The sequence below is a fragment of the Neocloeon triangulifer genome, unplaced genomic scaffold, assembly GCF_031216515.1.
Source record: "Neocloeon triangulifer isolate White Clay Creek 2 clone unplaced genomic scaffold, ASM3121651v1 ptg000004l, whole genome shotgun sequence".
Classification (NCBI taxonomy): Eukaryota; Metazoa; Arthropoda; class Insecta; order Ephemeroptera; family Baetidae; genus Neocloeon; species Neocloeon triangulifer.
Window position 1 is genome coordinate 1,589,770 of NW_026775547.1, and position 24,457 is coordinate 1,614,226.

Here is a 24,457-nt window from a genome sequence, read left to right on the forward strand (position 1 = left end):
CACAAAAATAAAGCAAAATCAACACTTCATTTTAAACAATCTTAAACATATTCTGTCAAACAAGGGGTGATTCAATTGAACGGTATTAGACTTTTTGTTGGAGTTTTGTATTGATTATTCCAAATTTGGCAATAGATTTCAATATTTTCGTTTTAAATAACTGACAAATTTATAAACGGAATTGAAAATTTCTATGTGCTTGAATGCTTAATTTTAAAAAGCCGTGCAAATTAGCGGTCAGTGAAGCACGCTGCTTTGAAGACGGAGGAATGCTTTTGGAAATCGTGTGTTCTTCAAATCGGCCGCAGCTGCACCAAAACCAATATTCTCGGCGGGCTCTTTGAATTTACCATAAAATTATTTGCGGCCCCTCGGGCGAAAGTTTCGCCTTTGGATGCGCGCGCGCGCGTCTCAAGATGCGAGCGAGCGCATTTTTCGCCGCGCGCGAGATTATGCGGCCGCTTTTTGGCTGAAGGTGGAATCCGGCGTGGATGTTGTCAAGTATGCGAGGCACGAGTATCAAAGGTAAACCTCTGCCTGCCAGCACTTAACATTCCGACATAAAGAGCGCAGCATTGCAAATTCTCCCTTTATGTCGGCGCGGCGCGGTCGTCGGCAAACTCGCTCGTCAAATAATATTGTGTGCAAAAATTTATTCACCATGCCGGCGTTCGCTCGGATCGCACGCCGGAATAATTCCGACGCAATCAAAGCCAATAAATTGCGAAATTGCCCATCGGCCAAAGGTTTTTGCTTTGTTTGCTCGCGGGGGGAAGTGGAGATTTTTCATTTTCCTGCAACTTTTATTATAATATTCTGATATTTTTCCCAAGTAATGAAAACTCGATAGCGAGATTTTATTAGACTTTTTAAATGAAGAACTTTTCCTATTGATAAATAATTGATATTGTTTCGTTTGAATTTAATAAAAAATTATTAGTGATATAGTAAAATTGAGCGCAAAATATATTTTGATAAAAGGATAAGACTGCCTCTTTTATACCACTTTTGAAAAATTCAAGGCCAGCCGAGCTTCTTCGAAAGCAATTCAAATACATAAATGCTTCACTTACAATTAGTGGCTGAAATTTGCAGCTCAAATTGAATTGTAAAATAAACGTCTATTATAGAAACAGTCGCTGGTGTGATGCTCTATTGGCCCCCAAAATTTTCAGAAGCAGATAACTATAGATTTTCTATTTTGATTATTTATTTTTAGTTGTCCGCTTAAAACGGAATGATTTTTTAGATGAGGAGGACCAATTTTGCTCTATCATGTCAATCTGAACGAAGAAATTAGCTTTTAAGAGAGAATGGATTCTCACTTATCCTCTTTTTCAACCTATATTGAAACTCTGAAAGGAGTACTTGCATCGGAAGGGAAGTCAATTTCAACCACCCTTGCAATGTTCAGAGATATGACTATGCCAAAAAGTTCTTAAATTGTTAAAATAGAAACGTCATATTTCAGTTTTAAAAGGCAGGCGTAATTAATTATATTTTTTTATTATGTTTATTAGCAATTTGAAAAATTTCTTCTTAAAAACTTTATTTCATCGTTGTGCTATAGTTTTTTTTTTCAAAATAACTTTTAGCCGTTTATTTATTATAGTTTGTTTTACTTAAGACACTTTAACGCTTGTCGCTTTTTTTTGTTCTGAAATAATATTTGGAATCGAAAATATTAAACCAAGGCGAGATTTATTTTAAAATATGAAGCAAAATTATTACGCGCAACCAGAAGCAAATCACACGCTTTATGGAAAAAGTAATACGCATCAATTCAATTTGTGTTTAGAAATAGCGTCTCCCTAGAAGCCATTCAAAGCTTCCTTCAAACTTTACTAGCAAATAAATTCTACAGAGAACGCACAATCTGATAACTTTTCAGGATTGAAGTAAAGTTCATTCTGACGAAAGTTGCGCTGCATTGATTATTTCTGCAGGGTAAATAATGCAGTGGCATGCAAAATGGAAATTGTTCCCAAGCGAGATTTGTCAAGAGGGCAAAAATTATGATCTCTGCAAAAGGGGGACGCCATCCAGTAAGAAATAGAGACAACTCGTGATTAGTTCACCTGCACACACGTGACGATAAATCGTGTGTCTTGGTGCTGGGTGGGGGCAGGCAATTGAATATGATATTCCACGCGCGCCGCGATATTTTATATCCGAGAGAGCGTTTTATTTCACGAGCCATTTCTCGGCGGACCTGCGGTTGGGGGCGGCGGGGGGGGGGGGTGCGCTTTCCATCTGGCCGTGTCACCGAGGGCCGATAACTCAACCCCCGGTGCTTTTAATGCACTCGCCGCTCTTTTTATTCAACATGTGGTGTGATTGCAGGGCAAGGAGCCCATCGACAAATTGATTTATCAGCCGCAGCGTCTCTGCCCGACGTCGCTGACCGGCCTTCCAAGCCCCCGCGAAAGCTGAGGAAAAAATGCTTTTATGACCGCCTCTTGCTCCCGGTTAATTTTTCTCGCTCTTTTTCCGCCCGCTGGCGACAGCTTTTCCGCAAGAGAGTGTGCGGTCGGAATTCAGATTACCTGCACTCGGCACATGCAGGCTGCTGAGATTGATTCTGTAAGGGAGACTTTTTTACTATTTTTCATCCAACATGAGGTCTCTTAAAAATGGTTCTGAAATCCTAGTGATAGTGAATTAATACTTATTTTTTATTAATTTTAAATAAATTGTAAAAATTATCGACAAATTGCACTAATTTTCTAGTGTTGTTGGTTTTTTTATTTTTTTTTTGTCAAATAATCTGAGATTAAAATAGTTCAATCTTGTAATAGTTAAACAAATTTAAAAAAAATCAAAGTTTTCTACTTTTTGCTTCATTTTATTCAAATTGTAAATTCCAAGGAAAATAACCTAATAAAAAAATTAATACTAATGCCTAATTGATAACATTTCAGTTTTCATAATGTTTAGTTTTTATTTCAAGAACAAAATTTAGCCGAACTTTCTTTTTTCTTATATTTTCATTATTTTTTCCCTAAAATCATTTACCCTAAAATTTTCGCTGCCGTTCTGAAAACAGAGAGGCTGGTGTTTTTAAAGTGCGTCAAAAGCGAAGGCTGCCAATTTAAATTTTCAAATGAGACTTTTCGCTCGAACTGCACTGGCCCGTGAAGGCACTGTAAGCTTCTTTGAGAGAAATGCCGCCCGGCCGCGCGCTCTTCTCTTGGTCCGCAAAAAGACACAGGCAGCTTATTGACGCAGAAAATTCGAAATGAGAGCGACCTCTCGCGTGTTTCTATATATAAATCGCAGGAAAGGGCGAATTTTCGCAGACATTTTCTCTTTCTCAGGCACCTCCCCAGGGACAAATTTGAGTCGAAAGTCCACTACCGACTGAGCCGAGGTGATATTTTTGCCGTTACTGGTCACAAGAGGGCGGACACAAGCAGCTACTTTTCTGATTTTCTTTCCAGATTAAAGAGGTCATCATAACCGCGCGCGGCAAAAACCGTCGGACGTGCAGAGTCGTTGTCCAATTTTTTGCCTCTCAAAGCGAAAGAAAGAATTCCGCGCGGATGAATGGACAAAGAGGAAATGAGAGAATTATTTGCTCAGAAGAATGTTATTGTTCCTTCTGCACATTCTCACCGCATTTCCCTCCACAAAGGTCCACGGTGAATTATAAATTATAATATGTTGCGGACACACTTCAAAGTGTGGTAAAATGCTTATTTGTTAATAAAAAAGCTGATAAAAAATCTATTTAATCTGAAAGTTATTGTTTAATATTAATTTGCAAGTATACGGATAAGTTAATTAGTGAAAAAAAGCTTCAAATATCTCAAAAAAAATTTATTACTGGGAGTGAAAAAGTCCAAAATGATAAGTTTTTAATCTTACAAAAAAATTATTTAAATGGATTTTATTATAAAATGGAATTTTGAGAGTAACTTTTATACATTTTCAATCACACCTTTTACAAAAATAGACTTCAACTTAAGTGCTGCCTCCATCACGGAATTTCTCCATCGAACATGTTTTCCGCCTTTTCTGAGAAAAATCTCGACGGCACCTCCGCACCCCTGTTCAACTTGATCAAGTGTTGCGGCTGCGGCTCTTGCTCACTCGCCTTAATAAAATTTCAAAATAATCCTCGGCTGTCATCTTTGCCGGCAGCCAGCAGAAAAAAAACACGGCCCTTTTCGGCTTTTGAGAGAGCGGCGGCGGAGAGAGCAGGCGAGACTTTTGGCACAATAGCCCACTAATTCGGACACAAGGACTCCAATAAGGTGCTGAATAGACAGGGTGATGAAGCGCCGACACGCCTCCGAAACCCACCCTTCGATGCCGCACCCCACCACAATCAGTACAATCATCCCCTGCTCCGGCTTTCTTTTTAATTCCGCTCTCGCCTTTTGATTACAAAACAACAGAGAAAAAGACGCAACAAGAAGGAAAAAGCGCCGATGACTTTGATCCCTTTTTCTTTTCATTGAGCCGGGGCGAAATTTTTTCCCTTTTCTTCTTCAGCCCGTGCGAGTTCTCAAAAGATTTCCAGGGATTGACGGATTTCGGCAAAATTTATGAGCTCTCCGCTTGGTTGATTTATTTCTAGCGCCTGGGAGCTTCGTAGTTATGCAACCTGCGCGTCGTCCGTGCCGCACAGATTGCTGGCTGCGCCAATCCCAGTGGATTTAAAATTATATCGGAGGAACGATCGTTTTAATGACAACTATTCTCTCCTTTTTTATGTTCTGGCCGATCGCTCCGCTGTATGGTCGATTCTCATCGTGACTCTCGCGTGACAAAAAACTGCGCGCATAAATTCTGGCCGCGAACACAGTTAACCTCGCACGGGGATGAGCGGCTGCTGCGGCGTCGTGTTTTTTTTTTATTGCCAAATTTAAGCCTTCATCGCCATCAATCACGATCAGCCTAATAATGTCGTGTGTCGCAAATCTCTTGCTCGACAAGCACGAAAAACGCCTCTTCCTCATTACGCTAATGCGTGCCTCCCAAGCGCCTGCTAATCAAGCCAAAATCCACAGAATCCAGCAAATTCGAAGAGAGAGCATTAATCACTTTTAAGCAACTTTTCCGCTAATTGAGATGTTCTGCTGATATTTCACAGTAAACAATAAGTCAGTCGACTCTGATTTATTTTAAAATCAATCCACTTATTAAGTTTTAATTTAATTAAAAATTAATTTCAAATTAAAGGAAAACTAAAAAAACTCAACTTTTAAGTAATTGTATGATTATCCTTAATATTATTATTGGAAATTGTGTTTTTTAAGTAACATTATCAAGTCTAATACTACTTATTTCTAAACGTTTATAAAAAATTTTACAGCAGTGAATTTAAATTGTTTTATAATTGCGTGTTATTAATTAATTTTTGCAAGAAGACTTGATTAAAGAAAGAGGAAGATTACAGATGATTAAGAAATTTTTTGCTTAAAAAACTTTTTACAATCTTCTACTCCAACATGACCAAAGTTTTTTTCAATTAAAATTGAAACCTGTAAAGTCACTTTAATTAAGGAAAAATGACACTTTTTGCTTTCCATACAATCCATAAAATGCTGAATATAAAACTTGTTTGTGTGTACAAATAAGAAAGATGAATTTTGAAGGGCGGGTTTATTTCATGAGCGGTATATTTTCCATTTTCCGTGTTTAATACCGCGTAAGCAATTTCGACACGGTGGGGTGTTCTCGGTCGGTCAATTTTTAATTCCAAAGTTGGAGCGTGCGGGAGAGAGAACGGAATAGGGAGACGATAAGAAGAAAGCGTCCCGGTGCGAGAGACTGGAGAGCGAGCACACACACTCAGCCAGAGGCTCACTCCTCTTGCGTGATTAACAGCTTGAGAGGCTAAGTAAGTAGTTCTCCGGTTGCCTGCTGTGCACAGAAGTGTGTACAAGAGATAAGAGGAGAGCAAGTGAGCAAGGTGGCCTCTTGGCGGGCGCAAAAGCTACGCGCAGATTGTTGGACCGGCCAACGCTAATATGTACGGGCACGTTTCAAAATGCAACTCTCCTCCACACTACATAGAGGCGCTCATTTGAAGCGCCTTTTAAAGAAGCCCGGTGATAAATGGCTTGCTGAATATCGACAGCACCCCAAAAGCACCGCCGACCCACCGTGACGAACGAGCCCTCGCTCCGAGTAGACCTGTTTGGTCAAGGGTGGCTTTTTGGAATGCATGCCCAAAGTAGTTTGCAGGGCCCCAAACACCAACCATTAAAGTGAATGTCAGACCTCACAATTTATTTCATAATTTCTATAGGTTTTTAAAGCAAACTTCTCTAACTTTTCTTATTTGTAAAGATTTTAATTACGAAACTAGAGAAATAATTTAAAGAAGAGAAATCAATCAGTAGTTGTTGTGCATTTGGTAGCTGTAATTTGGGCCCAAGCTGAACTGCTGGAATGTTGGCGACTGCGACTCATCTTTGATGGCAATGTCCATGGGTGTTGGGTTGTTGGCAGTGAGAGACTCGACTGTGTAGGTGAATGTGAGATCCGTTGAATAAATGACACCGTCGTTGCGTACTAGTGATATAGGAACCTGTATTTTATCAGTTTTAATTGGCTGTTTATATTATTATATAGAAAGTATAACCTGCGCTATTTGAGAGTGGAAAGAGGACACGTCTGGAACAAGGCACAAAATACTTTCTTGGCACCGGTACATCGTTTCGGCTTCAACATCGCCAAACCATACTGTCAATTTTGGTGTGAAATTTTCACCCGTGAGCTCCAGCATTTCAGCCTCTCCTCCTCCATTTAACTGCGAATTTTAAATTTTTGTTAATTCATCAATTGATTTTTAAAATAAAATTACGTGGAGAGATGTTGCCAAAGGTATCGGGGTCACTGGGGTGAGGACAGGTCCCATTCCTTCGTAAAACTGGTACTGCACCTTGTCTGTGCTGATAATGGTCCAGCAGGCACTGTCGGTGATGCTTTCTTTGTTTGGATCTTTGGGACTCGGTGTAGACTAAATTTGAAAGTTATAATATAATAATTATTGAAAAAAGAAGTTGAAGGTTTATTTAAATTACCTGAATTTGCATTATTTTATCTTGAGCAAGCCTGAGGTACATGCGTTCGGTATCTTTGAGATAAAAGGCACATTTGTTGAGCTGGGAAACAGCATCGCTGGCGTCCAGGAGGACCATCTGCTTGTCCACTTTTCTTATCACGAGCCGAGGGAGGGCCATTCCGGTTTCACTGCAAACCAGTTTCACGGTGTTATTGTAATGGATGTAGCCATCACAAGTTACAAATTCATCCGACTCCACTTCGTCATCCTCAACTGAAGAAAATTAGTGAGAAATGTTTTTTAAATAATTTTTTAAGCTTACGAAGGTGAATTGTAAAGGCACCCCATTTGGTTGAGCTGGCAACAAAATTGCCCTCGTCCACATGCAAATATCTTGTGCTGACAGTTTGAGATCGGAGTCGGTTGAAAAGGGCAATTGTACTTCTACTTGGCACGCAGACTGACAAAAGAAAAATTAAAATTTCATAAAAGTGTGAAATGCAAAACTCACGATCAGGATTCTTTATTGACTGCTTTTTCTTTGAGGGTTTTGAAATGACTTTGATTCTTTTGCTGTGGAAAATTCCAATATCGTAGCCGACTTTGTGGAACATTTTCAGAGTTAGCATGAAATGTTTCCGCTTGTCAGAGTCTGAGATGCTCAGAGTTTTGGCTGCACAGTAATCCTGAAATTCAAATTTATATTTCAATATTTGGTGAAAATTACGATCAATTGACTAACTTTGTTTTCCGTGTCGAGGATCTGCATGTCCTTCTCAGTACTGCCAATTCCGATGAAGGCACAAAGCTCGGCACTCTCCTCGGAGTAACCTAGTCGCATGAGCTCCTGCTGCTTGTTTTGCCATCCGCTCAGGTAGATGCAGGGAGGCGGACAGAAAAACCTCTTTTCCGTGCCGTAAGACTTTTGGGCCACTTTTGGGTGGTAAATGGTGATGGACAAGTCATTCCGCTCCTGAATGTACTTTGCCATGGCCTCACGTGTGAGCCGCTTTAGCTCCATTTTTGCTCACATTACTGTTGACAATTAAATTCTCAAAAATAAAAATAAACTAAACATTAAAAACTAAAATTTCTTTAGTAAAGAATAAATAAATCATAAAGGGTGTGATTATTAAATTATTCCCACTTATTTCAGACAAAAATTATTTCTATATTTGATCAAGCCACAGTGTGCAGTGCAGGGAAAGGATTTTGCTTGCTGACAACGAGCTTGTTGTGCTGGTGGGAAATGTAGCCCTTGATCTTGTTGTCGTTGATCAAATTTGCCACCAAGCACTGCGTTTCATCCATGTCGGCGTCCGACACTCCCGAAAACTTGAGAGCCACATTGAGCGCCGCAATGTCTATCTGGTGCGAGTTGAGAATGTGGTAGACCTTCTTGAACAGATTTCTGAACGCAATCATTCGGAGTTTCTCCAGCATAATGTAGACTCCGTTCTTGATGAAAAAGGCTTCGTGCTTTTCAATGGCGCGGCTCAGGCCGTTGGAATTTCCCTCTCGGATGGCCTGGGCGGCGGGCCAGAAGGCCATCAGGTCGTACTTCTCAAGGAGCGCCCTCTTCGGCATGTAGCCCAGCAGCATCTTGACGGGAATCAGGTAGATGAGGATGCGGCGTTTGTTTTTCCTGCTCTGGATGTGGCAGTGCTGGAACGAGTACTCCAAATACTCCTCGGCCAATCGGTACTCACTGTCGAACATGGCCTTACGACCTGTGTAATAACGATATGTGACCTGAAATTAGATAGAAAAGATTTGTTTAGTTTTAATTTATTTTTAAATATAAGGAGATAATTATAATAAAATTCAAAATAGAATTGAATTACGTTATTTTAGATAAAATATAATTTCAAGTCAAAGTCAGTTATTTTCCTGCAAAAATTTTCACTAATTTTCAAATATTAAAAATGTAGTGTTTTAAAAATTTAAGAAATTATTAAAAAAAAAATGAAATTGTCAAATGAGAAAGTAAATATTAACAAATTCCATCATATAATGATTGCAATTCAATATTTAAAATGATACAAAATTTGTATTTTAAATGCTTTTGCTTATCTTAAGATAATCCCTTTTTTAATTAGATTTTTAATTATATACCTGCTGTCCAAGACTGAAGTCTTCCTTGAAAGGTGAGCTCTCGATGGCTCTGATGAGGGGTTTGCACAGATTGAGCTTATTGATGCGGAAGTAGACCTTGAAGAGCTGGTTGATGAGGGCCAACATGCCCCAGCGTTTGGTCGCCTCCTCGGATGTCCGGTTGTCCGAGGCACAGATGCGGAAACAGGCCATGAGACAGTCGGCCGCCTTCTCGAGGAACTCGACCTGGGCGCCGGAGTGCGACCTCTTCTGCACCCGTTCGGCCTGCAGGGCCAGGAGACGCAGCTCGACGCAGGCGGTGTGCATGACCGGCAGACTCCAGTTCTCGTCCTTCTGCAGCTGCAGCCACTTGGTGATGGCGGCGACCATGGCGCACTGGTGCTCGAACGCCTTCAGCCAGTCCGAGTCGTGGATGCTGTTGGCCGCGTGCATGTGGGCCAGCACGAATTCGCCGACGGGTGGTGACAGGTAGGAGTCGACGGCGTCCTCGTTCACCGCCGCCCTGTTGCGCACGAACCAGCGTGGGTTCTGCAGAGAGACGAGTTGTCCGAGTGCGTTGCCGTCGGCGTTCTCGGTCGCCTCGTACACCGCGTTCAAATACTCATCCAAAAGTTTCTCCCCCATTCTACACACAGATATGGCTTTTTTTAAGATCAAATGAGATTTAGGTAACAATTTTTATCTGGGATTTACACTCGGGTTACGTACATTACAAGGGTCGGCTTGTTCAGGCGTTTGGATCGGCTCAAGAACGGAAGAACATCACTCTTTCCAAGCAAAATTTTATACAATTTGGTCCGGGGATGATTTCCTTTAGTTTTTTTATGCCAAGTTTAGTGAAATTTCACCCGAAATCCAGGAAAATCGGCGGCGAAAGTCAGTTTGCGAAGAATTGTTTGTGGATGTTAAAGTTTCTCTGCTTCTCCTCCAGGGGTCAGGGTCACGACGAGAGTGTATGTGAATGTTGTGCCACCTATTAGATCAATTTTAAGCTTATTTTTTGCCATGGCTGGGCGCGCATAAAGACCTATTTTATTGAATTTGTTGAATTTTGGAGGTACTACTTAATTTTCCTGTGTTTATGATTTTTTTGAAAAAATTAATTAGATTTAAATTGAGATTTTTTTTAAAAAAAATCGTATTTTTGGTAAATATTATTATTTAGGAATTGGAAAATCATTATATAAAAATTTAAAAAAATTTTGACATCATATTTGAGCCTTTAATGTGTGATATGTGTACAAGAAAAACAAGATATAAAAAAATACAGCAACTTTTAACTACTTAATACAGCTTAATGATCCACATAAATATCCCTCAAATATATTTATATGTAATTTAGCATTATTTTTTTTTTGTGACACAGAATACAAAAATATTTATGACCAAGAGTATGCAGAAAATTTATAATATCATCTATAACGATTTTGAGCAGCTTGATATTTATTTAAAAATACATTACCTATATTATAATTATGTTCTACTCCATCAAATATAATTTAACCTAATTAAAATTTTTTGTACTATTAAAAAATGAAACATTACAAATAAATTATTTACTTCACAAATAATGGAATTGATTATAACTTAAACATTGTCTGCATATTAATTTAAATTCACCTAGATTAACAAAGATTTATTTATATTCATTTTTTTTGCAATTTTTTTAGACATATACGATTATTAACAAATTTATGAAAAGAAATTAAAATACATAAGACCAGCGAACAAATGATCACATAACATTATCAAAATCAAATCAAATAGATAAATAAGAGGACTGATTTGAAATACTTAATGCTAATTTTAAACAAGTTACAATTAGCAATCGCTGCAATTTTGTGGTTCTCTAATTATAATTATTTTATACATATTACTGGATTTATCTCCACAATATAGGCACATTAGGCATCATTCGACTGACTGCAGCTCGGAATCTTTCACCATCAACCAAAGCATTCTGCTTCATAATTGCCAATCTTGAAACATATTATTTAGTTATATTTTTTTTTCTCTCCAAATATGGTAAGTTTAAATTTATTAATTTACCTGTTGTTGATTTTAGCCCAAAAGTTATTTTGAGTTTGCTTTTTTCGGTTTGGCCTAGAAAACGTTGAGCGCTGTGTTGTTGTAGAAGTGGTTGTCGCAGTCATAAATAACGGCACCATATACTGAAAGGAAAAGTTGGGATTGTTTTCAATCGTCTGTCCAGGCATCGGAATGGCAAATATGAACGGCGAAAAGCAGAAGGTGGCGGAGTTGACCAGGAAGCAGGCGTTGACCATCACCTGCACGTTCATTGTCTCTACTCCTCATTCATAACTATCTCAGTGCCAAGTGCAGCCGAGTGTCACTTGAGGCAATTAAAAGACAGACACCGGTTCCTCTCAAGTGTCATCAAGTGAGTGGCGTGTTTGCACGCACCAAAGAGAGCGTCACTTTTTATCACTTGATCTTCCGCCAATTCAAAGCAATTGGAATGAAAAAATTCCGCAATTGATTGCTTTAAGTGGGTGTTGTGGCCCCATTCTGAAAGAAAACAGGCTCCATTTTTTTTCACTAAACATGCAGAAAAACTGTTTATTTACTTCAGATCAGGATAGCAAATGGGATATTTCTTACAGTTAGACTTGTCGATAGTGATACATAATATTGCAAAAGCATATTTCTCCAACACTTGTTCACGGATTATGTTGATTAAATAAAAAGAGTTCCAAGACTTTCCAGCACGAACAAACTCCCATCCCTTGACCTCGTCCTGGTCCTTGTGTGTGTCACGTCCGTCGCATTGCTTACGGTAACTTTGACTTATATTATAACCGTTTAGTTTGGCGCACGTTTGGGTTTTGAGCTTTGATTAATACAATTTAAATTAATATTGCTCATGACACTAGACGATTAATTTAGTTCTGAGTAAAAATAATATCTGGAGCAAGGCGTTAATCCTAGCCATTTTTTGGGTTGCACAGTGCATTCATGAATGTTTCCATAAAAGACATCAAAATAAATAATTCGATAATCCACGATTTTGATTTTCTCCGTTTTACAAAAAAAAAAAAAAATATGCGAGTCGTAGATACGTACGAAGATGATCTTCCTAATAAAGTTAGGAATGTGTGTGCAAAATATGCAGTGCTTTTCCAAAGCTTGAAAATATCCATTAAAAATGCAATATTATTTATTTAATTATTATTTTTTCACTTGAAAGGCTCAACTCAAAACTCTCACGGTCAAAGTTACCACGCGGAGAGTCCAACCACTGCCCACACACTGTTACATTCAGTTTGTAACTCAGATAGAAAAAGAAGCTTCGAATATAGAGCCTGACTGTTAATCTCCACTTGCAAGCTAAGTTGCGTTGGCAGCGGCGGTGCCTGCTTCCTCCTCCCAGCCATCAGATTCCTCAGAGTCCGAACCGGACTCGGAGTCTGAGAACTCGACTGCCACTCGTCGTGCCAGAATCGAGGCCACGTCGTGCAAAGCGTTCGACTTTTCAACCTCTTTCATTTCACTCTTCTCCACCTTTCGCAAGGTGATACCTGGGAATAAATTATATTCAAATTAATTTCATTAAAAACAACGCTAGTGAACAAAGTTTTTTAAAAAAGGGGGAAGAAACTCAAGCACAAATTCTCAATCCTGATAAGGATGGAAGTGTTTCTTGGAATTGAGATTGGAAGAATAAGTTTTTTAAGAGGTTTTATTAATAATTTAAAATTAAGGATTTACCATCCCGGATGGCTTTGAGCAGGTCAGTCCGGGGATCGATTGGTTTGGGCGCCGGCGGTGCTTTTGATGGTGCCTTCGTTGGTGGCGACTTGAGAATTGATTTGCTGACATCTCCGTTTGCCATGATGTGGTGTGGCCCAGAGTCAGGGGCACCTGCAGGAGGAGGTGGCGGTGGGGGCGGCGGCACTGCAGCCGAGGGAGGTGACGGTGCTGGAGGCGGCGAGGGAGGCATGTTGTGCTCCTCCGGGGCAGGCGGCGGCGGAGGCAAGTCGTGGTCCATGTGGTGGTGCGGAGAGGCTGTGCGTGGCGGCGACATGGACGAGCGAAGTTGCTGGCGCAAGTGCGCTGGGATGCCGTTGCTCTGTGGAGGACTCATCATGTCATTCGGAGGCGGCGGGGGCGGCGGCAATGTGTCCCGCGTAGCGCTCATGCTCCGGCCGCGTGTTGGAGTTCCAGATGCGGACAAGGTTGTTGGCGTGCTGAAGTATTGTTAAAAAAAATTAATTTACTAATTAAAAATTATTTTAAGCAAAATTCAAAGCAATGCAATGAGAATTTAATTTAAATTTTAAAAAAGCGTTATTTGTTTTCATTTTAAACTTAAGTCTCACAACAGACTACAGATTTTACTTTTCTTAATTTTCTAAAACACCAATACTTACTTTGTTTCCGAATTGCTGTTGCTTGGAGGAGCTGGTGGCGGCTGCGATGGCCGCTGACCTGGAGTGCCAGGTCCATTTTGCGTAATTGAGTTTGACCTGCTAGTGTTTCTGTGATCCATAGCATGTCCGTATGGATCCTGCATGTTCATCCCTCTAGCATAAATGATGTGCTGTTGCTGCTGCTGCTGGATGTACATGGCAGTGTGGTCGTTGTACCCTGACTGATAGTGGCTGCGACTGCAAATATAAACTTGGAATTGCGAAAAGGAAAATATTTTAATTTCAATTTATTACCCATAATGATCATTTTCCTGTGGAAGCATATGATGTGATGGGTGCATGCCCTGCGAGTTATCCCCATAATTGGATCTCAGCTCGATGCTGCTCGGTCGAGGAGGTCGTTGGTCAACCATGTCCTCTTCGTACAGGGCGGTCTACAAAAAAATTAGCATTTTGAGTAATTTTTTTTTATTTTAATGTTTTTAATTACTTTTGAGTTGCGATAAGGATTTGCTTCGGGCATCAAATATTCCCCTTGTCCCATGGCAACTTGTCTCTGCCTCTCTCGCGTGTTGTGAGGCTGTCGCACTCGTTTCTTGTGTTGACGGCCACCTTCTGCCCCTCTCGGGCGGTGCGGCTGAGAAAATAAACAAATTCAAAATGTGTTTGTTTACGTTAGCCAGCAGCGCGCTCACCTTTTTTCCTCTATCGTGCATCATGCGTTCAGTGTCCTTAAGCATTTCTTGCCTCCAGAGGTCGAAGAAGTAGTTTGGATCGGTGTAGAACTTCAGCCCGTCTTTGCCATCCTCCCTGGGAATTTGAACAAAATTAAAACAATTGATGAATTTTTCAATTTTGTTTAATAAATACCTGTATGGGTTGAGTTTCTGCAGAGGTGGCGGTTTGTCACACTGCATGTACTGCTCCAACATAGCAGAGGGCATTGTGTCTCGTGACACGACTTGTTGATCGAAAATGACAGAACTCTTGAACGCCTTTCTCAAGTGCATGTCTTGCAACGAAACTGAGGAAATAGAACATAAAGCAACAATTAGATTAATTTATTCATTGTTTTTGTGAGATGATTAATGATTACTTTGGCAAAAGAGACTACGGAAATTAATGTGCGAAAATTATAAATCTACTTCTACACTAAGGTAGCGCTAAACAAACAACCAGTTTGTTTATGTAAGAAGACCACCTAAAGCAATGTAATGAGATTGGCATGATCATGATTAAAGCTACTGGGCACATCTAAAGCTTCATACAACCAACTACACAAAGGAAAAGCTTGTTTGAAAAATAAAGGTCAGGCAGTCAAGAGGAGGCGAGCAAAGTGTTTTTAACAAACAATTAACTTTAAATGAAAAGTTAAGCGCGACTAGAAACGAAAATTAATGTGCACAAGAAGAGAAAAGTATAAAGTGCTTGAAGAGAGGACACCTCGTGCACCACACAGACTCTCACGTAGGGGCTTTTGCTGATGATGAGGAGGTAGAAGGTCAGGCGTACCCTCCTCGCCGCCCGAGTCCAACTGGGTGACCTTGACGGCCAGCCGGTCGATGCGCGCCTGCACCGAGGTGGCCCTGGCGGCCAGCGTGGCCGCCTCCTTCTGCAGCTCGCCGAACAGGTCCTCGGCGTGTCGGCTCAGACTAGAAAGCTGGCGCACGGTGTTGGCCAGGGTGCCGTTGGTCACGGCCTCCAGCTCGCTCGGCACCGGCATGTCGCCCGGCAGGGTGTTCCGGGCCACGTGGATCGGCTCCACCTGCCGCTTGGGAAGAGGCATCTTCACCGCCTACCTGCAAAATTTCCAGTGAAACAATTAATTTGTGTAACTTTTTTGGTAGGATTTTCAAGATCGAGAGTTTATTCATGGTGATTTGAATTTAAAATTGATGGGTTTACCTGAAGAACCAAATTAAGAATGATTTTTAGTCTTTTCACGACCACCGCCGAGAAAGATACGCTCAATACACACGTTTCAGCATTGTGACCAAAATTATTAAAAATTAATTAAAAATTTTTTAATTCAAATAATGTCAAATTTATGTTTAAAATCGTTAGTGGTGAACAAAAGAGTTAATTTGAAAGATAAATCATTTTTAAAAGATTGACCCACAGCCAAAACTTGTAGAGCAGGATATTGTTTTTCTTTAAACAATAAACAACTTGCAAAACCCATCGAGGAAAGGACGACTTTAAATTTAAATCATCATGGATAAATTTCTTTTTCATTCGATCAAAATGGAAATGTCGGGATTATAAATTCGACTTCAAATTCTCAAACTGCCGAAATTGGTCACTTTAATGTTGAATCAAAATTTTAAATGATACTCCATATAATTTTTTTTTGTTTATATTTTTTATTATTAAAAAAGTGATAACTTTGGTCGGTTCATTTTTCACAATCAGAGTTTTTTTATTGTTATATTTTATTCCTAAATTGAATTTGGGAGAGCATTTTCCTGTTTCTCATAATACCCAGCTTCCGCACTTTTAAATATAAATAATAATAAATAATTAAGATTAAAAAAACCCTGATTGTGAATCAGGAAGTCATGCAAACAATTTTTAAAAATTAGAAGAAAAAAACGAGTTTAAACTTTTATCATGAAGAATAAAATGCTCAGTCTCTGAATTTCAAGTCAAACTTCACTATAAAGATCTCAAATGCGTTAAAATTTTTATATTCAAAACTTTCTGGAGTCATTTTTAAGCAAGTGCATCGAAGTATTTAAAATAATCCCTGCTCGCTTTGTGACCAAGTGCGGGAAGAAACACCCCTGTTGGTGACAAAATCGGACAGACATCGCGAGAAACAGAAGCTGAAAAACGGGCGGGTGGGCGCGCGCGATCAAAGAAAGCGAGCGAGTGGCATACAAAATAAGCCGGCGGATCGATAGCGCGAGGAGAGAAGCGGGCGGAGCACCCTCGGCGAGTGCGCCAGGAAATCCTCAATTACAAACCGCTTGCCATAGGCGGCACACGCGCCTCTCTTTCAGCTTCGGCGGGGCCCAAGTTTCGGCGTTGGCCCGATTGAAGGCCGAAAAAACAACTCATTTAAGTCCCAACGGCACATTGGCAGCCCGACCGGCGCTGCTCTTATATTGATCACCGCGTCCCCAGGGGTTGACGAGCGGGGATGGCGAAAATCGCGAGAAAAGAAAAGAGAGAGCTCAAGCCGGCTCGACGGAAAGTTTCATCAGAAAAAAATAAGGGAGATAAAAAACTAAATAAATTAAAAAATCTGATATTTTTCTCCAATAACTACAACATTATGCTAAATTTGCAACAAAATGAAAAAAAAATTGTAAAGTGAGAATTTTATACATTTTTTTTTTTTTTTTCAATTTTGATTGTAATATTTTGATATTTTAAATCTTCATACATTTCAGTTCTTAACTTTTAATTCAATAACAATTTTAGTCAGCCTTCAAGATCTATCTGATCAAAATAGAGATAAATCTTCTTATGATTGATATTATTATTATTTTTTTTCCATTTAGAAATTGATGATATGGGTCGAAGAGGTCAATTTGACTGCTCAAACTATTAAAACATGCTTAGACTTTTATTATCACAATCAAATTTGAATGGAATGCTGATAATTTAAGGCGTTTAGTCCAACACGGAATAAGGACCAAATTCTTTAATTTTTTATCTCTTTACAATTCATTCGCAATGGAAAATACTTTTCCCTCTAGTTTATTAATCTATTCATTCTATTTAAGAGCGAAGTTAATCGGGAAGGAGCTCAACCTTGCATAACCTTCAATGAGCTCAATGATTGTGAGAGAGCGTTTTGCGCACTTGACAGCTACAATCAGGAACGCCTATTTTGCCCAACACCCGACTTGTGTGCTCTGCTTTCGCCTCGTCGGACGCCACACTTTTTTTGATAAAAACGTCAAAGCAACTCTAATCACGTATATATAATTGCACACAAGCGACTTGCGAAACGCCCAAGGCTGCCGTGTTTGGCCAGTCCTTGAAAACTAAATACAAAAATTCCAACATTTTTTTGTTCACACAACTATTTTCATGCAAATGTAATTTTTACATTTTAAATTAATGACTAATCGATTAATGTTGGTTGGAACAATAAAAAAAAAAAAATGAGTCAGAGGAAAAATTCCTGCGCTATCTTGTTCTCCACGAAGGCATCGGAAGTCTCAATTTCAACTCCTTATCAGAAACACGCACTTCGTCATTTTCAAGAAGATCAAATACGAAGAAGTAATCAATGATCAAATAAGCTCGGAGTAAAAAAAAGTGTAAAAAACGCACACGTCTAAATCCGTTCCAATTGAATTGCTGTATATGAAAATAATCTTCCTCGCACGATACTTTTCATGGGAATGGGCTCGTAATATGTGTCATACAACATTCTCAGATTGCGTACGATGCGACGCCCCCAGGGCCTCAACGTTCTCTTTTAGGGCCGAATTGACCCTTTGGGGAGGAATCTGGTTTTAATTCGGAAAGGGAATTTTGAAAGGATTGAAGAAATTGCTTCGGTTTGAGGCGAAAGGACGACGTAGCGGGACAGGATGAGGTCTGTGGGGTCTCGGCCAAGTTGGGCGGAGACGGTCCTTGTGAGCCAAGCAGCTCTTTTCAGGCCCTTCGCCTAGCTCACCTAGTGCTGCGTCCGACAGGGAAACAAACTCATCCTAGGCTGCGAAGGTTCGAGGGCTTCAGGGTGCCGGCGAACGACGAATTGGCAGATTATTTCCACGCTCAGGCCTAAAGAGAAGAGTTAGCAAAACATCAAATTGAACACACACAAGATGATGGGTGCTTTTACTGCAGTCACGGAGCGGCAGTGCCGGTGCGCATTCTGTCGGCCGTCGCCTCAACTAGAAATGCAAGCAATGCACTCCAAAAGGCCGGTGGCCCGTGTGACGTCACAAAAGCAAAACGCGATTTCAGATTTTTAACGTTTTGTATTCCTTTGTGAGTGTTAAAAAAATTTACATATATTTTGAGATTGATTCGAAGCTCATTTAAACAGATTTAAATCAAATTATATGCTAAAAAATTGATGAAAAGTTTTAAGAATTTTTCCATTTTTTAATTTTGGCGCCCTCTCAGGTCCATTTTGATGACAACACTGACGCAGGTTGGCCAAACTTGCAGAGTCGTCATCAACAATCGAGCAAGTAGCAAGTCATCAGCGAACCGAAATCCAGTTTCAAACTTTTTGTGATTTTGGAATTCCTGCCACAAATAGAGGCTCTTTAGTCCGTTTTGTTGTGAAAAGCTTACCGATCTTTGATAGCCGTCGAAGATTCTCTGCTGAATTATGCCGGCCGATAAGAAAAAGGTCGAGGTCGCTGCACCGGCGCCTGGGAAGAAGGTTGAAGAAGAAAAGAATGATTTGGTAAATTCTTTGAGAAAATGTTCAAATTTTCAGACTGCACCAGAGCATATTTTTGTACCAAATTAAAAAATATCAACGATAATTCTGACAAAACTTTGTTTATTCCAGTCCGAAGAAGACAACTTGCTGCAGGAGGAACTGAACATGTGTGTCGAAAGGCTTGTGGTACGCAAATTTTTTTTAAATTGTTTCTTTCCGAAATTTCAATTGATGAATTTTAGGAAAACAACTCTGATCTTTACATGGCTGCTCTGGAGAGCTTGAGGACCTTGATCAGAGCTTCAACCACTTCCATGACCAGTGTCCCAAAACCGTTGAAGTTCTTGAGACCACACTTTGACACACTGAAAGAAGTCTTTGAGAAAATCCAAGATGTGAAGACCAAGCAGTTTTGTGCCGACGTCATCTCCGTTTTGGCCATGACCATGAGTGAGACCAGGGAGTGCTTGAAGTACAGACTGATTGGGTCTGAGAATCAGATTGGAGAATGGGGCCATGAATATGTTCGGTGAGTTATAGATGAAAAATATATGAGCGAGGCTAATAATGCTTGATTTTAGGCATTTGTCTGGAGAGATTGCGGCCGAGTGGGCTGATTCAGATGACGAGAAGCACGAAAGACTGTTGGTCTTGGTGCGTCAGATCATTCCCTACAACATGGCCCACAATGCAGAGGCTGAGGCGTGCGACCTTTTGATGGAAATTGAACATCTTGGTTTGCTGGAGCAGTTTGTGGATGAGGGTGCATACCCTAGGGTCTGCCTTTACCTCACAAGGTAACTTTTTAAATTTTAAATAAAAAAAATGACGATTTCACTTTCCTGAAATTTAAAATTTTCAGTTGCGTTCCTTACGTCCCAGATCCAGAAAACACAATTCTGTTGGAGACGTCCCTGAAGCTCTTCCAAAAGTTCAACCAGTTGCCACAGGCCATGCGTCTTGCAATGCAGCTTAACGACATGGAGAAAATTAGAACAATCTTTCTGCAGTGCTCTGATCCGTACGTGTAACAATTAAATAATTGAGGTTCTTCTTTAAACAAATATTTGCAGGTCAATGCAAAAGCAACTGGCTTACATGCTCGGAAGGCAGCAAATTTGTCTTGAAATTGATGACAGTGACGTCAAAGACAGCGAAGAGCTTATCGAGATCATGTCCAACAACCACCTCAATCATCACTTCTTGAATTTGGCCAGAGAGGTTAATAAAATTAATATCTTTAAATTCATCATAAATAATTTTTTGGTTTGTAGTTGGACATCATGGAGCCCAAAGTGCCTGAGGATGTTTACAAATCTCACCTGGAGAATGTGAGGACTTCTTTTGGTGGTGGCCAAGTTGATTCAGCCCGTCAAAATTTGGCTGCCAGTTTTGTCAATGGCTTTGTCAACGCTGGTTTCGGGCAAGATAAACTTCTGATGGAGGGAGGCACCAAGTGGCTCTATAAGAACAAAGAGCATGGTAATTTATCTCAACTGGGATTTTCTTTTTAAATTTTATGACGATATATTTTTTAGGAATGATGAGCGCCACTGCTTCTTTGGGAATGCTACTGTTGTGGGACATTGATGGTGGGCTCACTCCAATCGACAAGTACCTCTACTCGGCTGAAGACTACATCAAGTCTGGGGCCCTGCTGGCCTGCGGAATGGTCAACTGTGGTGTACGAAGCGAGTGTGACCCTGCCCTGGCACTTCTGACTGACTATGTGATGCACTCAAGCAGCGTTATGAGACTGGGCTCTATTCTTGGTACAAATTTTTCTTCTAAAATGAATTAAAAACTTTTGTCAGTTCTTAATAAATCATATCATTAATCTCCTTGCTAGGTCTCGGATTGGCTTATGCTGGCTCCAACCGAGAACAAGTTCTGAAGGTTTTGGTGCCCGTGCTCTCTGACCCAAAGGCCAACATGGAGGTCATTGGAGTGACTGGCTTGGCGTGCGGCATGATTGCTGTGGGTTCAACCAACTCAATCGTCACAAACGCCATCATCCAGACCCTGATCGATCGTTCCGAGGCCGACTTGAAGGAAACTTATGCCCGTTTCCTTCCTCTTGGCCTGGGTCTCTGCTACTTGGGCCGCCAAGACCAAGCCGACGTCATAATTGAGTCACTTGCAGTGATATCAGAGCCCTTCAAGTCGATGGCAATCACCATGGTTGAGGTTTGCGCCTATGCTGGCACTGGAAATGTGCTGAAGGTCCAGAAGCTGCTCCACATTTGCAGTGAACATTATGAAACATCTGAAAAAGTGAGTAATCAAAAGCAAATTACCAAAGATCTATGTAGCAAAAAAAAAAATCGTCTATAAAGAATTGGAATTAAAACGTTTTTAAAATTAGGATGAAAAAAAGCACGACCGGAAGAAGGATGACAAAAAGGATGATAAGAAGGATGACAAGGAAGACAAAGAGAAGGATCTCACTGCCAGGCAAGCTGTTGCAGTGATTGGCATTGCACTTATCTCCATGGGAGAGGACATTGGCGCTGAAATGGCCTACCGCACCTTCGGCCACCTTGTAAGTATTTTTTGTATTTTTACTTTCCATCGAAATGTATATTGTTATAAATTTTCATTTTCAGCTTCGGTATTGTGAGCCTGTGATAAGGAGGGCTGTTCCTCTTGCCCTAGGACTTATTTCTGTGTCAAATCCTAAACTCAACATTCTCGACACTCTCAGCAAGTTCTCACATGACAGTGATGCTGAAGTTGCCCACAACGCCATTTTTGCCATGGGCATGGTTGGAGCTGGAACAAACAACGCAAGGTAAAAAATAATTTTTTACCATTTTTCATATATTTAATTGTATTCTATATTTAGACTGGCAGCAATGCTCCGTCAATTGGCACAGTATCACGCTAAGGACCCAAACAATCTGTTCATGGTGCGCATCGCTCAGGGTCTGACTCATTTGGGCAAGGGAACCCTCACCCTGTCTCCATATCACAGTGGTCAACAACTGATGAATCCAGTGGCTGTGGCTGGTTTGATGGCCACTCTTGTCAGCTTCCTTGATGTCAAGACAAGTAAATATACAATGACGAGTGATTTTTATATTTTATTAATATGGTAATTTAGTTATTTTGGGCAAATCTCATTACCTCCTTTACACTTTGGCTGCCGCCATGTCCCCAAGAATGCTTGTGACGCTGAGCGAAGAATTCCAGCCCTTGCCTGTGCCAGTCAGAGTTGGCATGGTATGCTTTTAATTCTTAGTTGACCATTGTAAATTAATACAAATCGTTTTAGGCTGTGGACGTGGTTGGTCAAGCAGGCAAGCCAAAAACCATCACAGGCTTCCAGACTCACACAACCCCAGTATTGTTGGCTCACGGAGAACGAGCAGAACTGGCCACAGAGGAATACATACCTCTCAGTCCCATCATGGAAGGGTTTGTGGTGCTTAGGAAAAACCCGGATTACGAAGCATAATTTGTCAGCACTCACGTAATTTAAGGTGTGCATATTAATATTAACTAATAGGATGTCATTTCAAGTATCAATAAAAGATTTCTTTCTTTTGGAAAACTGTGCTTTTTATTTCAAAATTTACTTAAATTTAAAATCATTTGTTGAATTCATGAGTAGGAAATTTAATCATCATTTGCATAAGCTGAGAACCATTGAGAACCTTGAAAAATATGGTCACAGAAAGCATTATTGATTACCCTCTGATTTAAGAGGATCAACATTTATGACAACAGTTTCCAAAGTTTCTTCATTCTCTACCATATCAACTAATGGAATATCTGGAACAACAGCTTTAAAGGGCAAAACTAGTTTGCTGAATGGTATCTGAGGTATAACAGCAGAGCCACTTTTCATTGTTTTAGGTTTTTTAAGGACCCCCTTTTCAATGACCCTCATCAGATCTGCTTGCTTCTTCTTCTCCATTTGAATAATCCTGTGTCTATTGGCAAGCTCTTTGTTTGCAGCGTTCAATTTCAAGTTGAGTTGCACTGTTTTGGCATTTGACTGAATATTAGCTAGTGTAAGCTGAAACTTCATATCTTCGATCTCGGATTTCAATTCTGCTATCAGCTTTTCGTCAGCCTCGCGAGCTCGAGCCTTCTCACCTAAGCGTACTTTCAAATCCACATTTTCTCTCCGAACTGCTTCAACACTTTCACTCAATATCTCAAGTTTTTTCTCCTTATTTTTGGCCTGAATTTTCGCTAGTTTTTCTTCGGACTTTGAAATCTGGAACTGTGCTTGCAAAAATTCAGTAACTTGCAGCCTCTCATCTGGCACAACAATTTCATCTCTCATCACACTAAGAGCCCACTTCTTGATTCTCTCATCTAAATCTTTGACTGTCCTTTTCAGCTGGCCAAGTTCTCTGAATTCAGCTAACATCAGTGGCTGCCTGGTGATGCATTCAAGGCCTTTGATTTTCTCCTCAAAATAATCCCTCATTGTCAGTAAAGTCTTCCTTCCCTCGTTTGAAACCAAATCAATCGTCTCTTCTGTGGCTGAATCAGTCTGTGTTTCAACTTCTCTTGTACTCACAAGAGCTTTTTGCTGTAAATATAAAAGATATAAAATAATTTTAATATTGACTCTGTGAAAAAATTAAAAGTTACTTTTTCAATTGGGCAATCAACGGGATCTTCCGATATCTTCCTCTTGGTTCTTTTTTCTGCAATTAAATATGGTACCAGGTCCTTATGTTTTAATAGCCTTGGAGAACTCTCTCTGTAATCTGTTTTATCAAAATGGTCTGAGCACACACGGATGGTTTCCAAATTGGTAGGTTTCCAGTCAGGTCCTCGCACTGATTGAATGAACTCAATCCATTTCTCCCGTGTCTCAACCGCTTGGGGTAGCCTGGAATGCGCGCCAAATTCTTCATGATCAATCAGTCAACTTATTAAGGGTTTTTCTAAGAGATCAATTATTTTTTCTGATAATTAAACTACATAAATTATAACCGACATACCTATGGAAATGTCTACCCAGTTTGCCACAAACAGCAGGGTTGTACACACAAAAGCAGACAGTACAAGATAACATACTGCTTTGGTCAATCTCTTAATTCTGAGCGCCCTGCAAACATAATTCAATTAAAAATGTTTAAAATTCGTTTGTTAAGTTAAAAGACATTTTGTAAAACTAATTTGTGCATGATTTACACAAATTATTACAAACAATTTTAATGATAGAGTATTTTGAAACACAACTGACCAAACAACAAGTTGTTGAATTGTTTTGTACCATGTACATATTATGTGATGAAATACATTTATGTAATCTCAGTTACATATATATGTAAATTATATATAGTTCTATATATTACAGTTTACACTTAACAGCTATGTATAATTAAAATTTTGTTAATTATGTATGTATCGCACTGTTTAGAATTTTCAAAATTTAGCAGTGTCTTTCGTTCTTTCTTCTTTCGTGTTCTCAAAAATCTCAAAGGGGGTGTGTCTCTTGCAAAAACAAATGAATCCGAGCAAAATAAATTATCGACCAATCGGATGGTCTTATTTTCAGATTCAGAAAACTAAGCCAACCAAAGCTGAACCAAAGGTTGCCTATCATTG

General features: G+C 39.9%; 5 protein-coding genes across 9 annotated transcripts; 1 reads left to right on the forward strand and 4 right to left on the reverse strand.

Annotated features, from left to right (window-relative positions):
* Positions 1 to 6,293: 6,293 nt before the first annotated feature.
* Positions 6,294 to 9,984, reverse strand: LOC132193335 (suppressor of hairless protein-like). The gene is made up of 8 exons (XM_059613941.1): positions 9,842 to 9,984; positions 7,761 to 8,053; positions 7,530 to 7,704; positions 7,341 to 7,478; positions 7,038 to 7,291; positions 6,818 to 6,973; positions 6,596 to 6,763; positions 6,294 to 6,541 (listed from the first exon to the last, which is right to left on the reverse strand). The coding sequence occupies exons 2-8, from the start codon at positions 8,037 to 8,039 to the stop codon at positions 6,347 to 6,349; spliced, it is 1,365 nt and encodes a 454-aa protein (XP_059469924.1). The 5' UTR covers positions 8,040 to 8,053; positions 9,842 to 9,984; the 3' UTR covers positions 6,294 to 6,346.
* LOC132193336 (PCI domain-containing protein 2) lies at positions 8,127 to 9,984 on the reverse strand. Its single transcript, XM_059613942.1, has 3 exons — positions 9,842 to 9,984; positions 9,134 to 9,758; positions 8,127 to 8,770 (listed from the first exon to the last, which is right to left on the reverse strand). The coding sequence occupies exons 2-3, from the start codon at positions 9,755 to 9,757 to the stop codon at positions 8,198 to 8,200; spliced, it is 1,197 nt and encodes a 398-aa protein (XP_059469925.1). The 5' UTR covers position 9,758; positions 9,842 to 9,984; the 3' UTR covers positions 8,127 to 8,197.
* Positions 9,985 to 11,833: 1,849 nt separating this feature from the next.
* On the reverse strand, positions 11,834 to 18,370 carry LOC132193732 (actin-binding protein WASF3). Of its 3 annotated transcripts, XM_059614585.1 has the most exons (10): positions 18,329 to 18,370; positions 18,161 to 18,267; positions 14,992 to 15,323; positions 14,395 to 14,548; positions 14,220 to 14,334; positions 14,015 to 14,161; positions 13,819 to 13,958; positions 13,525 to 13,761; positions 12,863 to 13,341; positions 11,834 to 12,672 (listed from the first exon to the last, which is right to left on the reverse strand). In XM_059614585.1, the coding sequence occupies exons 3-10, from the start codon at positions 15,308 to 15,310 to the stop codon at positions 12,482 to 12,484; spliced, it is 1,782 nt and encodes a 593-aa protein (XP_059470568.1). In that variant the 5' UTR covers positions 15,311 to 15,323; positions 18,161 to 18,267; positions 18,329 to 18,370; the 3' UTR covers positions 11,834 to 12,481. The 3 variants fall into 3 exon arrangements, with proteins under 3 accessions (XP_059470568.1, XP_059470569.1, XP_059470567.1); XM_059614586.1 differs by lacking the exon at positions 18,329 to 18,370 and having other exon boundaries at positions 15,037 to 15,323; positions 18,161 to 18,322; XM_059614584.1 differs by lacking the exon at positions 18,329 to 18,370 and having other exon boundaries at positions 18,161 to 18,322.
* Positions 18,371 to 18,651: 281 nt separating this feature from the next.
* Positions 18,652 to 22,436, forward strand: LOC132193730 (26S proteasome non-ATPase regulatory subunit 2). Its single transcript, XM_059614583.1, has 14 exons — positions 18,652 to 18,904; positions 19,013 to 19,069; positions 19,126 to 19,412; positions 19,465 to 19,680; positions 19,746 to 19,904; positions 19,957 to 20,104; positions 20,158 to 20,365; positions 20,422 to 20,655; positions 20,733 to 21,157; positions 21,249 to 21,425; positions 21,490 to 21,674; positions 21,729 to 21,934; positions 21,987 to 22,105; positions 22,158 to 22,436. The coding sequence occupies exons 1-14, from the start codon at positions 18,827 to 18,829 to the stop codon at positions 22,338 to 22,340; spliced, it is 2,682 nt and encodes an 893-aa protein (XP_059470566.1). The 5' UTR covers positions 18,652 to 18,826; the 3' UTR covers positions 22,341 to 22,436.
* LOC132193733 (uncharacterized) lies at positions 22,429 to 24,326 on the reverse strand. 3 transcript variants are annotated; one of them, XR_009441479.1, is made up of 4 exons: positions 24,093 to 24,326; positions 23,848 to 23,954; positions 23,492 to 23,790; positions 22,429 to 23,429 (listed from the first exon to the last, which is right to left on the reverse strand). XR_009441479.1 is itself a non-coding variant. In XM_059614587.1 (4 exons), the coding sequence occupies exons 2-4, from the start codon at positions 23,919 to 23,921 to the stop codon at positions 22,566 to 22,568; spliced, it is 1,182 nt and encodes a 393-aa protein (XP_059470570.1). In that variant the 5' UTR covers positions 23,922 to 23,954; positions 24,093 to 24,326; the 3' UTR covers positions 22,429 to 22,565. The 3 variants fall into 3 exon arrangements, 2 of the variants coding, with proteins under 2 accessions (XP_059470570.1, XP_059470572.1); XM_059614587.1 differs by having other exon boundaries at positions 23,492 to 23,735; XM_059614589.1 differs by having other exon boundaries at positions 23,492 to 23,735; positions 24,263 to 24,301.
* Positions 24,327 to 24,457: the final 131 nt, after the last annotated feature.

Coding starts and splice junctions, on each gene's coding strand:
- LOC132193335 (XM_059613941.1), bottom strand. CDS start 8,039: ATGGAGCTAAAGCGGCTCACACGTGAGGCCATGGCAAAGTACATTCAG. Junction 7,705..7,760: donor TCCTCGACACGGAAAACAAA/GTTAGTCAATTG, acceptor TTTGAATTTCAG/GATTACTGTGCAGCCAAAAC. Junction 6,764..6,817: donor CTTTGGCAACATCTCTCCAC/GTAATTTTATTT, acceptor TAAAATTCGCAG/TTAAATGGAGGAGGAGAGGC.
- LOC132193336 (XM_059613942.1), bottom strand. CDS start 9,757: ATGGGGGAGAAACTTTTGGATGAGTATTTGAACGCGGTGTACGAGGCG. Junction 8,771..9,133: donor ACTTCAGTCTTGGACAGCAG/GTATATAATTAA, acceptor ATCTAATTTCAG/GTCACATATCGTTATTACAC.
- LOC132193732 (XM_059614585.1), bottom strand. CDS start 15,310: ATGCCTCTTCCCAAGCGGCAGGTGGAGCCGATCCACGTGGCCCGGAAC. Junction 14,549..14,991: donor TCATCAGCAAAAGCCCCTAC/GTGAGAGTCTGT, acceptor CTATTTCCTCAG/TTTCGTTGCAAGACATGCAC. Junction 14,335..14,394: donor CAGAAACTCAACCCATACAG/GTATTTATTAAA, acceptor TCAAATTCCCAG/GGAGGATGGCAAAGACGGGC.
- LOC132193730 (XM_059614583.1), top strand. CDS start 18,827: ATGCCGGCCGATAAGAAAAAGGTCGAGGTCGCTGCACCGGCGCCTGGG. Junction 20,105..20,157: donor TCTTGAATTTGGCCAGAGAG/GTTAATAAAATT, acceptor TTTGGTTTGTAG/TTGGACATCATGGAGCCCAA. Junction 21,158..21,248: donor ATTATGAAACATCTGAAAAA/GTGAGTAATCAA, acceptor TTTTAAAATTAG/GATGAAAAAAAGCACGACCG.
- LOC132193733 (XM_059614587.1), bottom strand. CDS start 23,921: ATGTTATCTTGTACTGTCTGCTTTTGTGTGTACAACCCTGCTGTTTGT. Junction 23,736..23,847: donor CTGGGTAGACATTTCCATAG/GTATGTCGGTTA, acceptor CGCGCATTCCAG/GCTACCCCAAGCGGTTGAGA. Junction 23,430..23,491: donor TTGATTGCCCAATTGAAAAA/GTAACTTTTAAT, acceptor TTATATTTACAG/CAAAAAGCTCTTGTGAGTAC.